This window comes from Acomys russatus, chromosome 2, assembly GCF_903995435.1.
Source record: "Acomys russatus chromosome 2, mAcoRus1.1, whole genome shotgun sequence".
Classification (NCBI taxonomy): Eukaryota; Metazoa; Chordata; class Mammalia; order Rodentia; family Muridae; genus Acomys; species Acomys russatus.
The window spans coordinates 92,967,658-92,986,063 of NC_067138.1; the positions used below are offsets into that span (position 1 = coordinate 92,967,658).

An 18,406-nucleotide genomic window follows, 5' to 3' on the forward strand; every position below is an offset into this window, starting at 1 on the left:
AAGGAAGGCAATCTTTCTGAGAAGAAAATTTGCCAAAGTAAATCAGTAGACAGTTTCCAAGGAGAAAGAGTCAGTCATATGAAAGATACTCAGCTTTTCTAGCATTTAGAGAAATGCACGCCAAACTGTAGGATAGCTTTTTTCCCTACCTGATGGAAGCTGAGCTATGCTGAGAGAGAGAGAGAGAGAGAGAGAGAGAGAGAGAGAGCGCACGCTCATACCCATTTTTGAGTGCTAGAGTGAGTCCAACTCCCTGAGAAACACTGGCTTAGCGTAATACTCGCTTTAAGAAATGAAGCAAAAGTAGTTACAAAGATGCTCAAGGAGAGTTGATTGGTGATATTCTGAAGTATACAGAATTGGTTAAATCATAACACATTTCTAAAATAAAAAGAATGCACATTTTAAAAATGCTAATGATAACTAATATCCTAAACAAAAACTTGGTTAAAATATACTGTTTTTAAATGTAATTATCCTTGAACAGTTGGATTTTATTAAAATACTTGTGAATTCCTCTTTTGAAGTAAGATGTCAAGGATTTTTCTTTTTAGAAACTGGTTGAAAATAAAAAATAAATAGCATGGATCAGCTAGAATTTCCCATAGGACAGTCTGTGTTTTCTCATACTTTGAAATAAATTGTAAGGTGTTTTAAAGAATATTATTGGATAATATTTGAGGATTAGAAATTTTTACCTAATACTGAGTAGTTGAATTTGATGGATTTTAAATCAGTGATGTTATTTTTGCTTTCTATTTTAGTTACACATGCTTTCCAAGATTGGATCTTAAGCTTTTTGACAGCCCACAGGAGCCAAAACTGTTTTTCAGTAGACATCTTCCTGGGAGTAGCATCACAAACAGCCCTGCTCTCATGGCTAAAAGAACTAAACAGGTCAGATACTCTTTACATAACCTGTGTTCATTGAAAATGTAAAATATATATGTAACATACGGTTTGTAGTATAGAATCCTTAGGCGGGACATGAACTCTGGGGCCCCGTATTTGACCACCTCCCCTTGGTGGGGAGGCCTGGTGGCACTCAAAGAAAGAATAAGCAGGCTACCAAGATGAGACTTGATAGCCTATGACCATATAGTGGGGGAGGAGGTCCCCCTCAGTCTTAGACCTAGAAAGGGGAATAGGGTGAAAGCAGGAGGGAGGGAGGAATGGGAGGATACAAGTGATGGGATAACAATTGAGTTGTAATCTGAATAAATTAATAAAATTAAATTTTAAAATAAAAAGACTCCTTAGGAGCTATTTGAAGGCCCTCTGTGGTCGTCATGAGTATAACTGTATTTCTTGTACCCAACTTGATATTAAAGCTGAAGTTGAAAGCATTCATTTTTATTTAAGAGAAGTCTTGGGAACCAAACATACCTTAAGAAAAGTATGACTTTTCTAGATATGCCACACGCTTTTAATCCTAGCATTCAGGAAGAAAGACAGGAAGATTACTGTGAATTTGAAGCCAGTCTAGTCTATAAGTGAGTTCCGGGCCAGACCGTCCTACATAGTGAGTCCCTGCCTCAAAAATTAAAAGAAATAAAGTAAAAAGTAAATAATTTATCTGGGTGGTGGTGGCTCATACCTTAACTGCGGAAGAAAAGCCTTCGGCCTTTCCCCACAGCCCTCTGCAATCACTGATCTGGTTTTTCGTCTCCACAGATGCACTGTCCTGGGCATTTTATATAACTAGGATAATGTAGTAGTAGCAGTGTTTTGTGATTGTCCTCTTTACTTTTTCCTTTTTAAAAAATATTTTATTAATTAATTCATATTACATCTCAGTAGTTATCCCATCCCTTGTATCCGCCCATTCCTCCCTCCCTCCCATTTTCCCCTTACTCCCCTCCCCTATGACTGTGACTGAGGGGGACCTCCTCCCCCTGTATATGCTCATAGGTATCAGGTCTCTTCTTGGTAGCCTGCTATCCTTCCTCTGAGTGCCACCAGGCCTCCCCATCCAGGGGACGTGGTCAAATATGGGGCACCAGAGTTCGTGTGAAAATCAGACCGTGCTGTCCACTCAACTGTGGAGAATGTCCTGTCCATCGGCTAGATCTGGGTAGGGGTTTGAAGTTTACTGCACATATTGTCTTTGGTGCCATAGTTTGAGCAGGACCCCCAGGCCCAGATCCACCCATCATAATGTTCTTCTTGTAGGTTTCTGTTTCCTCTGGATCCTTCTGTTTCCCCGGTGATTGTCTTCTTTAGCTTAGCATAATCTCTTCAAGATCTCTCCATCCTCTAGCGTGCGTTAGTACTTAATGTTGTCTGAATTGCATGCACGTAGCAGCTTATCTGTTCATAGGCACGCAACAGTTCTTTCTTTTGGCTACTATGCATAATGTTGGTATAAGCATTTGTGTGCAGTTGTCAGGTGGATATATGTTTTCGTGTCTTCCTAGTATATGTAGGAATAGAGCCATTATATTTTTTGTATGGTAATTCTCTGCTGGGTCTTTTGAGGAAATGCTAAGCTATTTTCCAGAACTGCTACCATTTTACATTTCCATGAACATTATTTAAGGGTTCTGGTAACTACAGTATCTTTTTCAGTTATTTGCTTTTTAAAATTATGCTATCTAGTGAATATGAAGTGATAGATACTTCACTGTAGCTTGATTTGTACTTTCTTTGTGCCTTATGTACAAAACAATATTACAAATACTACAACAAAGGGTGTTAACAGAGGATAGCCTAGACATCTTACATTATTGCAGCACCTAACTTAGGAAGAAAGGATTAAGCTGCGCTGAGATGCATTAAAATAACATCTTTTATACACTGATATTTTGAGGTTCTTCGGGATGAACTGAATTTGTGGCAGTCTGCCTCGGCTTCCTGGGTATTGGGATCGCAGTTATAAACCACAGTGTCTTGCCTTGAACCAGTTAGTTTTAAAGACCAACTCAGTGAGAGATCCATATAAACCATAAGCTCAGAAGGGAGAATTAAGTCCAAATGTTGGCAGAAAATACCTCTTAATTATTAGTAGAAAGAAGAATGAGAAAAATATTTCTTCTTAAGAGTAGAGGTGGTCTGGAGAAAGGAAGGCCGGTCCCTGCTGTGCAGGCCTCTGACATGAGCGCACCCCAGGGCCCTGTAAAGTGGAAGGAAAGGATGGTCCCACAACATTGTTCTGAGCCTGCATGTGCGCCCTGGACATGTTGCAGGATACACAGCACAGTCAGTGGTTTTCAGAGTTGATCGATACTTGGATTTTATTCTTTTTTTTTTCAAGACAGGGTTTCTCTGTGTAGCCTTGGCTGCCCTGGACTCGCTTTGTAGACCAGGCTGGTCTCAAACTCACAAGAGATCGACCTGCCTCTGCCTCCTGAGTGATGGGATTAAAGGCCTGCACCACCATGCCCAGCTTTGGATTTTATTCTTTAGTGGTGAAAATGCTATTTTGCATAAATATATAGCACAAAATAACAAAGTTATTGGAAGTTATTGGAAATTCTGTGCTAATCTTAATCCCAAAAGGTCACTTAATGACTTTTTTTAATGAAGCTCATGTCAGTAGCCCATACACAGTTTTAAAAAGTAAAACATTCTGATGCAATATAGTCCAGAAATAAAACTGGATATGCTTCAGTCAGTAAAGCGCTCAATCTGCAAGCATGAGAACTTGATTTCTGGCCTCAGAGCCCACGAAAGACCCATTATGTTTTTATAAGAGCAAGGAACTGCGTGTGTTGTATTGAATAACAGTACAGGCATTTCAGACAGCGTCTCTTGGCATTTGTGGTGTGATTAGGTGCCCGGTGTCCTGTGATGGAGCATCTTGGAATCTTTTACATTTGATTTTTACTTACTCTTGGCCATTGCCTACTTGGAACAGATGCAAAGACCACTGCCAAACAGTAGGTGGAGCTAAAGAGAGAGAGGAAGGACTGTAGGAACCAGAGGGGTAGAGGACACTAGGAGACGCGGCCCACAGAGTCAGCTAAGCAGGGCTCATAGCGGCTCACAGAGAGCGAAGGGGCTGTCAGGAGCCTGCATGGGTCTGAGCCAGGTTCTCTGCATAAACCTTATGGCGGTGTAGCTTGTTGTTCCTGAGGACTCCCAACAAGGGCGTGGCTGGTGCCTCTGACTCTACCTATGCTTGGGACCCCTTTCCTTCTTTTGGGCTGCTTTATCCAGCCTTGATGTGATGATGGCTTGTGCCTAATTTTATTGTAACTTGTTAAGCTGTGTTAGGTAGATACCCTGGGAGGCCTGCTCTCTCTTTCTTTCTTTTTTTTTTTTTTTTTTTTTTGGTGATGGGAAATGGAGGAATGGTGGATCTGTGGGAGAAGGGAGGTGGGGGGAGGGACTAGAGGGAGGGGAGACTGTGTTTGGGATGTAATGTGTGAGAGAAGAGTAAAAAACAAACAAACAAACAAAAAAAAAACCACTATGTATTAACCAAAAAGAGAAGGAGGAAGAAAGCAGCAGCAGCAGCTGGGCTATAAACCAAAGTTCTTGGAACCATGTGGCACAAAATTTAAGACTATAATTTTTAAAGTCTAAGTTTATATTATGAATTTACCTTTTCAGCTGGGTGTGGTAATCCAGGCACTCGGGGAGGCAGAAGATTTCTGTGAGTTCAAGGCTAGCCTGGTCTAAAAAGCAAGTTCCAGGACAGCCAGAGCTGTCACACAGAGAAGCCCTCTCTCCGGGGGGTGGGGGAAAGCAGGAATCTCCCTTTTCTTTAGTTTTGCTTCACTCACCTAATGAATTTTAATGAATACAGTGTATTTATTTTCTTTATAGGAGATAAAGACAGCTCATAAGTTGGCAAAGAGATGTTATACGAACCCACCACAATGGGCCAAGTGTCTCTTTAGTCATTGTTACAGTTTGTGGTTCATCTGTCTCCCGGCCTATGTTAGAGTCTCTCACTCTAAGGTCCGAGCACTCCAACAGGCATACGATGTGCTTATAAAGATGAGGAAGACAGACGTGGATCCACTAGATGAGGTAAGTACAAGACACTGAGATACTGTTGCCTTTTTTGTTGTTTTTGTAGCTGCAGTGCAGTAGATGAATCCAGGGTCTTGCTCGTGCATGGCGAATGCTTGGCTAGCTCATGCCAGTACATGTTGTTAAGGGTGTGGGTCTTGCCAGTCATGGTGCCTCATGATAATCCTAGCGCTTTTGGAGGCTGAGACAGAGAATTGCCCCAAGTTTCTGGCTAGTACACCGTGGCCTACAGAGCAACAACCTATCTTAAAAATATCAAAACAAGGCCAGGCGTGGTGGCGCACGCCTTTAATTCCAGACTTGAGAAGCAGAGGCAGGCAGATGCTGAGTTACAGGCCAGCCTGGTCTCCAAAGTGAGTCTAGGACAGCCAAGGCTACACAGAGAAACCCTGTTTCAAAACCCCAACCCCGCCCCAAAATCAAAACAAAATAAAAAAACAAAAAGGAAGGTAGGAAATGTCAATAGTTAGTTTAGCTCTTAGTCTGCTCGGTGTGGTGGCGAATGCTTTTAATTCCAGTATTTGGGAGGCAGAGGCAAGTGGCTCTCTCTGAGTTGTAGGCCAGCCTGATCTACAAAGCAAGTTCCAGAACAGCTAGGGCTGTTACACAGAGAAACCCTCCTGTCTTGAAAAACAGACAAACAAACCAACAAACAAACATTTAGCTCTTCCTCACTTTTCAGCATGCTTAGTCATTTCCATGAAATAGTTAAGGTGAAACCATCATTCTGTCTCATGGTGCTAATATATATTTGTTCGTGATATTTATTAAAAGTTACTCCTTTGCCCAGGTATGGTAGTGTATATACCTTTAATCCCAGGACTCGTAGCCTGATCTACATAGTAAGTTTCAAAGTCAGCCAAAGCTACATAATCAGACTCTGTTTAAATAAATAAACAAACCCAAAACAACAAGAAGACCACTGCTTTGTATGAGAGTGGTGGTGTGTGCATATCAGCACTTAGGAAGCCGAGGCTGGAGGATCCAGCCTAGATGACTTTGGGAGATGCTGTAAACTGTCACTGTGGAATGAAGCAAAGACATCCTTACTTAGGCCACATTGTTTGTTCTTACACAGAATGTATTAGTAATTATATTTTGTCTTTATTGTAACTTTGTTAGAGAACAAAAGTGAAAGATTTGCAAGTGGTTCTTGGTATGTTGTTCTAAGTAGAGAAATCATGTAATCTCTTTCAATTATTCATCTGACAATGTAGTTCCCCCTCAGTTTTCAACATTAGCACTGTTGACTTTTGAAACACAAAATTATTGGAGGGTGTGTGGTGTGTGTGTGTGGTGTGTGTGTGTGTGTGTGTGTGTGTGTGTGTGTGTGTGTGTGTGTGTGTGTGTGTATCCTGTACATAGTAGGATGTTTAGCAGCATTGCTGGCCCCTATCCACTAGAGGCCAGTATATCCTTCTCTCTCCTTCATAGATTATGATAGTCATCGCCCCCTGGAAACTACTATAGATAATAATAGGACTTTTTCATAAGGTTGACTTAAGGTTACATCAGCTGATAGACAGATGGAGCATGAGCCCTTCCTTCCTCTCTCCCTCCACCCTCCCTCTCCTTCCTCTGATCAACCTTAAGAAGTATTTATATCATCCAGCTGTGGGTACTCTCTTAGCTTTTCTCTCTTTGGAAGTGTGTGTTTATTTGTTTACTTGTATTTCTAAGCAGAGTTTCTCTGTGTAGCCCTGGCTGTCCTGCCTTCCAAGTGCTGTGACTGAAGGCATGTGTCACCAATGCCTAACTTATTTTTTAAGATAGTGTTTCACCATGTAGCCCAGGTTAGCCTGGATCTCATTATGTAAATCAGGCTAGCCTTGAACTCAGATATCTGCCTGCCTCTGGCCCTACCAGTGTTGGGATTAATGGTGTGAGCCACTGTGCCTGGCCTGGAAGTTATTTTTGGTGTTATAGTAGTTACAAAAAACACTCAAAACCAGATTACAATTTTTTAAAATGTCTTTGCTAATACTATTGCATTGTATTTAATTTTCTGCCTTCCTTTCTTTCCTATTTATTTATTTATTTGTTTATTTGTGGGAGGTGCCCCCTAGGGATTGAACCTAAGGTCTTACACGAGTTGGCCAGGGCTTTGTTACTAGAATACCTTCCAATGCCTCTGTCATTCTTTTCATATTATTTAACAATCTCATCTGTTAACAGGCATCCTGAAGCTACGGTTCCTTTAGTATAGAGTATAAAGCATACCGATTGGGGTGAAAAATATTTTTACCACATTTGATTTTAGAAATCAATTCTTTTTCATGTTATGGAGAACAGTATTTCATATTATGGAAAACAGTCATTTTCCTTATATAGACTTATTTTCTCAAACAGATGAGGCATGTACGTGGAATAGTTAATACTGTTGATTATTTCTATTAGGCCGATAGAGTTTGTTGTTGTATTTAATTTGTTTTCTTAGACAAGAGCATTCTTTAACCTAGGCGAGCATGGAAGTCACTATGTATGGTATAATGGCCTTGATCTCCTGCCTCTGCCTCCATATGCCCACCACGCTTGGCTGAGTAGAGTCTTTTCTTAAGTCTCTGCAAGGCTCAAGTAGACTAATACTAATGCCTTGTTCTTCTTGTTAGGTGTGCTATCGAGTAGTAATGCAGCTTTGTGGACTGTACATTCACCCTGTCTTAGCAGTGAGAGTCTTATTTGAAATGAAAACTGCTAGAATAAAACCAAATGCTATTACTTATGGCTATTATAATAAGGTAAGTAGGATTAACATTAGATAAGCAGTATATTTTTTTAAATTTATTATTTGTTAAACTTAATTTCCCATCCTCATTGACAGAAATTATATAAATTATGTACAACATGTTTTAAAATGTGTATATATTTTGGAACATTGTCAAGATAATTAGCTTATTACATCATTTACTATTTTTTGTGGTGAGATCTACTCTTACAAATTTTAAAATAAATACATTGCAGCTTATTACATCATTTACTATTTTTTGTGGTGAGATCTACTCTTACAAATTTTAAAATAAATACATTGTTATTAACTATAGTCGCCATGTTGAACAGTAGATCTCTTAAATTTATTCCTCCTGTCTAACTGTAAACCAATATCTCTTTACTGCCACAGTGAACTTCAGAGTGCAATGCCTGTGTGAAATACTGATTTCATTTCCTGTAGATATGTATTCAGTAGTTTTTAGCTCTTAAGGAACTTTCATATTGTTTTCCACTGAGTTTATTAATTTATACTTTCACCCATGGTTCAAAGTTCTCTTTTCTCCATATATTTGCCAACGTGTGTGTGTGTGTTTTTAAACTTAAATTTTTTAATATTTAATTTGTGTTCATTTTAATTTTTAAAAAAATTTATTTGTGTGGGAGTCAGAAGACAGCTTTTGGTTCTTTTCTCCAGCTTAGGGGTCTGGGCTATCATAAGGCATGTACAGAGAGTGCTTTTACCCACTGAGGCAGCTCCTGGCCATAAATACCCTTTTTTTTTTTTTTTCAAACCTTTAGGTCGTTTTGGAGAGCCCATGGCCTGGCAGTACTCGCAGTGGTATTTTCTTATGGACTAAAGTACGGAATGTCATACATGGTTTGGCCCAATTTAGGCAGCCACTTAAAAAGACTGGGCAAAAATCACAGGTCTTTTCAATATCAGGTAATGTGTGTGATTGGAAAGATATTTTTAACTATAGGTTATAAACATGAAGTTTTATTTATATGAAGTAGAGAGCTTAATTCTGTTTAGCATTTTTATTTACAGCCAAGGATAGATTTCTTCCCCCCCCCCCCGCCCCCACAGAAATCTACAAATTGTTGTGTAATTATAAATTAACTGTGGGCCATTCATGTTTAGTTTTAGAAATATTGTACATGATTATTGAACTACATTGTCGTATCTTTAGCTCCTCGGAATGCTGCAGGTGGAAGCGATGGGGACACAGTGAGCCATGGTAGTGTGGATAGTTCTAATGATGCTAACAGTGGGGAGCACACAGTCTTCGTCAAAGACCTAATCAGCCTCGATTCCATTGATAATCACTCTAGCACAGGTACTAAAATCTATATTTTACTAACCTTTCAGTTACCACCATGTAAATGTGTCTTTAAAAAAATTCATTCTTGAATTTCCATAGAGGGAGTACTCTGAGAGTAGGCCATACCTTTTAGAGGACTGTGCTTCTACACATCTCCTTACATCCTGTAGCGTGACGTTGACTTTGGGGTGCAGTGTGCTAGTGTGGCAGATTGTTATATTTGTTCATCTTAAATTTATGAAAGTGTGCAGGGGCAGGTGGATTGCTGTGAATTCAAGGCTAGCCTGGTCTACAAATCGAGTTCAGGATAGCTGAGGCTACACAGAGAAACCCTATCTTAAAAAAAAAAAAAAAAAAGAAAGAAAGAAAAGAAAAGAACAACAAAAATAAATAAACGAACAAATTTATGAAAGTGTCTGAGATAGTCGTTAGGGTCATGCCTAATGAACTTGAACATTAATGACACAATTTATAAATCGCTTTTTCAGTAAGTTGAAAATTTAACTTAGAGCATTGAAATTATGAATACCTGAAAAGAGAAGAAAACAAGTCATTTTGAAAAAGGATGTTTTCGTTTAGGACTTGTGATTGTAGAAGCTACGTATATGTACCACAGGCACAACCTCTGTCTTGAAAGAGCGACTGCATTGAAAAGAGGGGTCCGTGCCACGCATCCTCCTGTGTGTGTTGTCTAGTTGCTCGTTACTCATGCCTCGTTAAAGAGCTCAGTCTAGTTCCTGTGCTTCCTCTGATGACTTGTCTCAATGACTGAAGTTTCCTTTTCTCTGCTCTTTGTTGCTCTGCTTTTTACTCTGTGCTGTTTCTTGGTGCTGCATTTGTCCTGGGCTGTCAAGGTGTGGGGCAAACAGACTTTTGTGAACTGAAGCTATGGATACACGTGTGCTTTAATTCTGCCCTTGAATGTTAACCACTTCAGGTAATTTCCCATTTATTAGGTTAAAGTTTGCTGACACTCAAGGGTGGGGGAAAGATACTTGGTTGTATTTTACCTATTGTACTTTTCAGTTTCTTGGCTTTTGTTTTTAGATAAGGGTAATCATATATAGGCTCTCAAATTTTTCATGTGACAATTTATGACCAGTTTGCAAACATTTATTATTTTGTTTAGAAGTCAAGTATGTTTTGCTGCAATTAGATTTGTTTGTAGTATTGTTGCATGAAATGGTATCATGGGTTGTTGAAGTGTTCACTACTTTCCGAAAGTCCGCTTAGCTTTTGTGCCTGAAACTGCCTTGCTACAATTACAGGAGTGAGCATAAACCACTACGACATGAGCCTGTATGTTGCCATCTTGTTAGTAATTAGCCTTTTAAACCAACTATTTGTAACTTTACAAAAAACTTTTGTTTTTAAGATTTTATTTTTATTTTCTCTGTATTGGTGTTTTGCCTACATGTTATATGTATGCATGCCTGGTGTCTTGAGGAGGCCAGAACAGGGCACCAGACCCCCTGGGACTGGAGGTACACTGAGCTACTGTGTGGGTGCTGGCTCCTCTGCAAGAGCAGGAAGTTCTCCTAACCGCTGATCCTACCCCTGCCCACCCACCCCTGCATACCCACCCCTGCCTACCTACCCCTGAGGCTTCTGTTTTAAAGCTGCCTTATTTGTTTCCTCTGTTTATTTTTCCTGATACTTTTCTATATTAAAATTTTGTTTTGGTATTTTATTGTGTATTATTTAGACAAAATAATGTTTATTATGTTTTCATATGAATATATAGTCATTTAAAATTAGCTTTATTTATTTAAAAAAAGCTAAGTATGTAATTGATATACACTCAGTTTATACGGAATACTGATCCTTATCTTTCTTCCTTATTCCTCAAGTTTTAAAATTTTGTCTTATAAAGGCAAATTAATCTTTTACTAAAAACAGAAACAAAAAACAATATTCTAGTAATTGGTGTATAGTAGTTAGGATGTCACTTTCAGGACCTTTTCATAGATTTTCGGCTTCATTGTTTTAACTTTATTTTATGTATATAGGTGTTTTCTGGATGTTTGTCTGTATACCACATGTATGCCTGGTGCCCTCAGAGGCCTAAGGAGGGCATCTAATCCCCTGAGACTGAATGGTTGTGAGTGGCCATGTCAGTGGGTGCTGTGAATTGAACCTGGGTCCTCTGGAAGAACTGCTAGTGCTCTTTACTGCCAGGGTGTCTCTCTCCACCCCTCAGCTGAATTTCTAATAACTAAACAGGAGATACTCAATTGCCAGTGATCATGTGTCCTTAGGGTTTCTAGTGGAGCCTTGTGGCACTTAGAGTCTTGAGCCTGGTGCTGGTTGAGCTCATTTCATTCCAAGTATTTCTTGTGAAACCCTTCTGCTTGATGCCCAGTCCAGAGACACTTAGCTTCTCGGGGACTGCTGGTTTAATAGCTTATCTCTTTCCTAGCCTCTTGTTCAATTCATGGCACCATAGTTCCACAACAGACTTCCTGAGGAAGCCAACCAACAAAACAACTTATTTATTGGCTTGGGCTAGGCAGGCTGTAGGGGATAGGATGGGGATAGGCATATGAGCAGTGTTCCGTGTAGTGTGGGGTGTTGGGGATAGGGTAGGACCATGAAGGATGTGCCATGACACAAGTATGGAGGTCAGAGGACAGCTTGTGTGAGTTGGTTCTCTCCTTCCACCATGTGAGTCCCAAGGTTGTCAGGGTTGGCAGCATGAGCCATTACCTGCTGAGCCATTTTTGTCAGCTCTGAGGTTAGTGATTGTAAATAGTAGTGATTAAGGAATCAAACACCTCAGTCCCTGTTCCTTAGTCACCTGTAACTTGACATATAGTCCCTCAGTATGTGTGCATGCATGCATGTATGCATGGTCTCACTTGTAGCTCTGGTTGGTCCTGAACTCCTAAAGATCTCTGTCTCTGCCTCCCAAGTGCTGGGATTAAAGGTGTGCCACCACCACACCACACTCATCAGCAGTTCATTGTTATAACTTTATGCTGAAAGATTGATCTTTGTTTGTAGAATGTTTTTTGATTTGTGTTTGTATGTTTCCTTACAGTTAGCTTGGGTTCCATGTCTCCATTAGTGTACTGTATGTGTGATTGTCAGATTGTTATGTGCCTCTCTGTCCTTCATAAGTCACCTGGTATCAGTGTGGTCTGGGCTCTCTGCATGTAAATACCTTACCTCTTCTAGATCGTAAGCTATCATTAGGGGGCCTGGGAAAACTATAAGACCATGTAGTAATATCCTTTTTTTCATCATACTTTTTAAAATTATCATTCATTGATGAAGCTTGCCTAAATTAATCTTTTCTATGATGGTTACAATGTAGTAATTTTACTACTATATTTAAAGATGGCATTCTGGTATATCCAGGAAACTTTTTCTTATTATCTTTTTCCTTATTATCAGTGTGTGTTTATAGATCTCTGTATTATTCAGTGAATTATAATGTATTAGTCTTTATCCATTCCCAGATTACCTCAGTGTTGGCCCAGTGGGTATCCCTTTAAATTTGGTTATTGTGTCTCTTAGGTGTGCGGATATGGTTCCTTTCTGGGGCAACAAACCCCTTTCTCACTTTTGTGTCTTCCCTCCCTGAGCTCAGGGATCACTCTCCCCACTCCCCTTCCCCCAACAATTCCAAGTGTCATTTAATGGAGACTAGATATTAGAAGTCCAGCTCTGGGTCTTGGTGTACCCACTGCTACACCAAGGTGTTACGGCTCTGCATTTAGACTTTCAACAAGCAGGATGAGAAACAAATTGTACGTGGTGCTGTAGAAATAACCTCCAGTTCCAAGTCAGCCCCACAGGATTCTTTTTTTTTTTTTAAACCTTTCTTCAGTCCTTTTTCCTTTTTAGTTGGGCGCAGTGGTAAAGTGCTCACCTAACACATACGTGCTCTGAATTTAGTTCCCAGATCACATGCAGAAACTGTCCTATATTTTATTCTATGGGGAAAACCTTGTCTCCTGATTTTTTTTTTTCAACCCTGTGTAGCCTTGGCTGTCCTGGTCTCACTTTGTAGACCAGGCTGGCCTCGAACTCACAGCGGTCCACCTGCCTCTGCCTCCTGAGTGCTGGGATTAATGGCTGGGCATGGTGGCGCATGCCTTTAATCTCATGTATAGTATTAGTTGGCTGTATATTTGGATCAGTTTTAGAGCACTCACAAATTTTGTTGACTTAATTTTTGAATACGTAAAAATGAATTAAAATCAACACAGTAAACCATACTTTAGGAAGTTTCCTCTTTCTTAAAAATCTGTTTTCCTGTACCCTTTGTAGGTAAACTCTTCTTATTGTTTTCTTACAGTAAAAATTTTATTGTTCTTCCTACATTTTTTTTTTTTTTTGCAAAAGTATCAGGTATGTGTTTCAGTCTCTTTTGTTCTTACCTAAAATAAAAAATAAAAAAAAATAAGTCAATATGCTATAAACCCTCTTCATCAGAGATTCAAAATGCTTTGCCCAAATTGCCTTTAATTTTTAGGTGAGGAAATGAAGATTTGGTGCTTTCGAATGTAGAAGAGTTTTCTGTCTGTTCTGCTCTCTTCATCTTTGCTTATCATTGTTTTTGAAATGTGTCTTGTGAGAGTTATTATTTTTCTGTTTAGTTTGAGTGTATAGATCTGTGGCATTTTCTGTTTGTAGCTGTGTCTTAGACATATAAAAGTATTTACGAGCATGCATCTTTTAAACAGGTGGCCAGTCTGACCAAGGCTATGGGTCCAAGGATGAGCTAGTCAAGGAGGATGCAGAGGTCCATGTACCTGCAGAGCACAGGCCACAGGAACTAACCACCACAGAGCTGCACATTGAAGGCAAGTGCCAGAGTACCTGAGCTTTGTGTGGAAGAGTGCTCGGGTTGCTTTATCTTATGTGGTGATTTCATCGGTTATTCTTGCCAATGTACGGCCTGTTTCACAGGTAGACTTTGATAAGTCCTTGAGGTTTAGACTTTAACAGACTTTAGAAAAATTGTAGATCATTCTTTATTTTGTAAAGAAGTACCATCCATTGGCAAAGTTACATAATTTTTTTTTTTTTTTTTTTTTTTTTAACAAAACTAGGACTAAACTTTGTCCTGTTTTGGTCTTAACCTCTTGTTCGTCCCGCCTCTGTCTTCATAGAGTGGGGACAGGCATATGCCAGTCATCATGCCCAGCAATAAGACCAAACATTTGAGCTGTCAAACTGATGCTTGCTGTTCTTCTGCCCTCCCAACTCTGAACCTGAGAATCATTCACAGGGTCGGCAAACATTGTGCATCCTCAGGCCTTGAGAGTCCTTTGATTTTAAAAGGCTTTTTTATTAGAATATCTTTGGGTGTCTCTAAGTATAGCTTGCATTGGTGAGTTAAAAATAATTATATATGGTTTTCCTCTTTTTTACGGGTCTCATTGAGGTAGAGAGCATCTGTTATGATCCTTTTATGGATCTGGGAGGAGGATTTTGGTTTATGGCAATAGGCTTTTCTTGTTCTTTTACACAAATGTGTGTCTTCTTTGATCAAAATACTTATGCTCCAGAGTTACAGATAAGCTACTTGACAATGGAAGAAATAGAAGTCAAGGCTGAGGGCTTAATTGATTCACTGAGAAACCTTCAAGCCCAGATTATTGAATGCTGGAGTAAAGCACTTTGTTAGTTGGTACTCTTCGTATTTATGGTATAAAGTAAGCCAGATACAGTAAGTCAGTGAATTTAGTCATGTACTCATCCTTACTTGCAGAAAGACTACATGCATATGTAAAAATAATCTGTGGTTTCTGATCATTATTGTTAAAAGCAGGAGTGATAACATCCAACTGTTTTTTTTCAGAGGTGTGTGATACATTTGTCATTGGCTCAAAACACTTGCACCCTAGTCCAGAACCTCAGAGTCCTACAGAGCCTCCTACGTGGAGCAGCAGTATTGTGAAAGTTCCATCTGGGCTATTTGGCACCAGCAACAGGATAAATAGTACTGGTAAGTAGAAAATGACCTCTGCCTCCTTTGGGGACAGTCTGATCATGTCGAGCTGACCCTGGCCTTGGCGTGCTCTCCACCGCGCTCAGCTAGAGTGTCTTCAGTGATGCTTGTTCTGTTGGCTTATACAATAGGCATGCTAGCGTGGCCTGAATTCTGTAATGAGCTGAAGTAAAGTAAAACTTTGGGATTTTAAGCAACAGTTGAGAGCCTTGAGTGATGGCATACACACAAAAGAGTAATATGGAGTAATTAAAAGCAGATGTGAGGAGATATGTAAGTTATATGAAAATATACCATTTTATGTAAGGGAATTGGGTGTTGGTGTGTTCTGGTAGTCACCTGTTAAACTTTTTGAAGAATGGATGTGAGATATGTTTATTAACTAGCTGTGCTTTTCTTGCTGTAGTACCTGAGTAGTTTGGCCATTCTGTTTTATTATAGATAGTGGGAGTACTATAGGGTCTCCTGTGCTTGTCAAGAACAGAGGCAGTGATTGGATCAGATCCCCAGCACTGGGGAGGAAGAGGCAGGTAGATCTCTGAATTCAAGGCCATCCTGGTCTACATAGCAAGTTCCAGAACAGCCAGGACTGTATAGAGAGACCCTGTCTTGAATGGATGCATGGGATTGAGGCAGAACCTTGACACGAGTGAATGAATGAATGAGTGAACATACATACATACATACATACATACATACATACATACATACATACATACATGGGATAGAGACAAAATCTTGATATAGAACCAGGCTGGCCTTGCTCTTGCGATGATTCTTTAGCTTTCCTCCATCGCCATTACAGACATGCAGCACCAGCTACCATGCCTGACTTGATATAATGTATCTTGATCTTAGAGGATTTATTTCATAAAGGAAAGACAAGGTGGCAATGGGGCTCTGTGTACTGTATCAGTCAGTTTTATTTTAAAGTTGAAAATTAACTGTGAAAATAAACTATTGAACTACAGTGAGAGCCTAAATAATCACAGAGACCTGTTTCTCATGTTATTATTATTGTTGTTGTTATTATTATTATTTTTTTTTTCGAGACAGGGTTTCTCTGTGTAGCCTTGGCTGTCCTGGACTTGCTTTGTAGACCAGGCTGCCCTCGAACTCACAGCAATCCACCTGCCTCTGCCTCCCCAGTGCTGGGATTAAAGACATGCGCCACCACGCCCAGTTCGTTTCTCATATTATTAAGAAACATATCAAAGCAGGCATAACTTTAGAGTATAAATAGGTTACTTTAATTCCCCCCAAAATGCTTTTTAAAAGTCTCTCAGTGCTTTTAGCTAATTAATTGACATGCTTTTTTTGAATTTCTCAAAGAACAAATTTAGTATAAGTTATTTTAAAAAGAAACAGTTCACAAACATATAAAAAACATAGTCAATAGTTAATTAGATCAGTTTGAAAGATTAAAACAAGTCTGAAAGATTAAAAGCATATTGTATCAAAGGCAGCTTTTCCCCTCAAAGCTTCTAGATCATCATAATAAAAGCAAACAAACAAACCCAAAGCTGACATTCTGCTGCATACCTTTAATCTCAGCACTTGGGAAGTAGAGGCAGGCAGATCTCTGATTTCTAGGCTAGCCTGGTCTACATAGTATGTTCCAGGACAGACAGAGCCTACATGGTAAGACTACCTTGAAACATCATTCCACCACTCCACCCCACAAAAAAGAACAGCAACTGGTTGTGGTGGTGCACACTTTGAACACCAGCACCTAGGAGGTAGAATCAGGTGGATCTCTTGTGAGTTCAACGCCAGCCAGGATTTTACAATGAGACCCTGCCCCTGTGCCCCCAAAAAAGTTACAGGTAAAGGTGCTTGCTGCCATGACTACAACTCTGGTTCAATTTTCTGGATCCATGTGGTGGAAGGAGAGAGCCAGCTCCTGCAGGCTATTTTCTGATCCCACAAGTACACTGTGCATGGCACACTTAAAGGCACACGCAAACTCCCATGCACCCAATCAAATAAATATAGTAATAAAATAAGCTTAAAGAAAACAACAAAGTTGCCGTGTGGTGGTGGCAGCACACGCCTGTAATCCCAGCACTCAGAGAGGCAGAGGCAGGTGGAGCGTTGTGAGTTCGAAGCCAGCCTGGTCTACAAAGCAAGTCTAGGACAGCCAAGGCTACACAGAGAAACCCTGTCTCGAAAAACAAAAACAAAACAAGAAAGCAACGCAGTCAAATGTGAGTGGGCAGTATTCTACTTGAGTAGCTAGAGAGGAATACTGTGCTGCAGCGTAGCAGCTTACAGATAACGGCAGGAGTGGCTGAAGACTGGAGGCCACAGGATGGGTTTGAATGAAGGCCTCTTAGGTTGCAGACTGCTAACTTCTCCTTGTGTCCTCATGTTGTAAGGACCTGGGTGTGGTAGAGCGTGTTTGTAATCCCAGAACTTGGCAGACAGGTAGGAGGATGAGAGATCAAAGACAGGTCTCTGGTTTCTCCTTAATCCATCCATAAGGGCACTACCTTTATGGCCTAATTATATTCTATATTAAGGTTTCAACATGTATTTTGTTATATAGGGGAGGATACAGCAAGTCAAGTAGACTTAAAAGTTTTTATTTTTCCAGGTTTTTTTGAGGGGAATATGGGAGGCCAGAGATGGTTGCACTATGTAGCTTAGGCTGGCCTGGAACTCCTTATGTAGCTTAGGCTGGCCTGGAACTCCTTATGTAGCTTAGGCTGGCCTGGAACTCCTTATGTAGCTCTTACTGGTCTTGAACTCATGATTCTCCAGCTTTGCTTCCCCAGTGTTAAAATTTTAAATTTATTTCATTCACTATTATTAGTGGGCTGAATGTGCTATAGTACATGTGTAGAGATTAGAAGACAGCTTTGTGGGGTCGATTCCCTATTCACCTTTGTTTGGGGTTTGAGGATCCCACTCAGGTTGGCAGCTTATATGGCCAGTGCCTCTACCTGCTAAGCCGTCTCAAACAGCTCTCTAGTTTTTGGAGAGAGGGCCTTGAACTTGGTATTTTGTCAGAGGATATACACTGGGACCCCAGTGCTCCTGCCTCAGCCACCCATGTACCGGGATTTCAGATCTGTAACCATCATGTTAGACCTGAATGTTAACTTAAACAATACAGAGCTGCAGTTAAGAGCACTGGCTCCAGTTCTGGGGCGTCCTCTCCTGACCTCCTGAGGTGCCAGCACACAGGGCGCACATAAACACCTATACATATAGAATAAGTTTAAAATGTATGCATTTCTATTCCCATATTCAAGAAACATAGGAATAGAAAAAATTGTATGATAGCAAAGAGTAGCTAAGAGCATTTGCTGTTCTTTCAGAGAACCTGGAGTCAGTTCCCAGCACCCATATGGTAGCTCACAACTACTGATGACTCCACAACCATCCAGAGCACCAGTTCTAGGAGCTCTGATACCCTCTTTTGGCCTCC

General features: G+C 40.1%; 1 protein-coding gene across 1 annotated transcript in view; it reads left to right on the forward strand.

The window, feature by feature from the left end:
• Positions 1-18,406, forward strand: part of Dennd4c (DENN domain containing 4C) — a 103,252-nt gene that overhangs the window by 60,080 nt on the left and 24,766 nt on the right. The window contains 7 exon segments of the mRNA XM_051164023.1: positions 765-897; positions 4,771-4,977; positions 7,590-7,718; positions 8,488-8,632; positions 8,880-9,026; positions 13,703-13,822; positions 14,824-14,970. Of these exon segments, the coding sequence (XP_051019980.1) occupies positions 765-897; positions 4,771-4,977; positions 7,590-7,718; positions 8,488-8,632; positions 8,880-9,026; positions 13,703-13,822; positions 14,824-14,970 (1,028 nt within the window).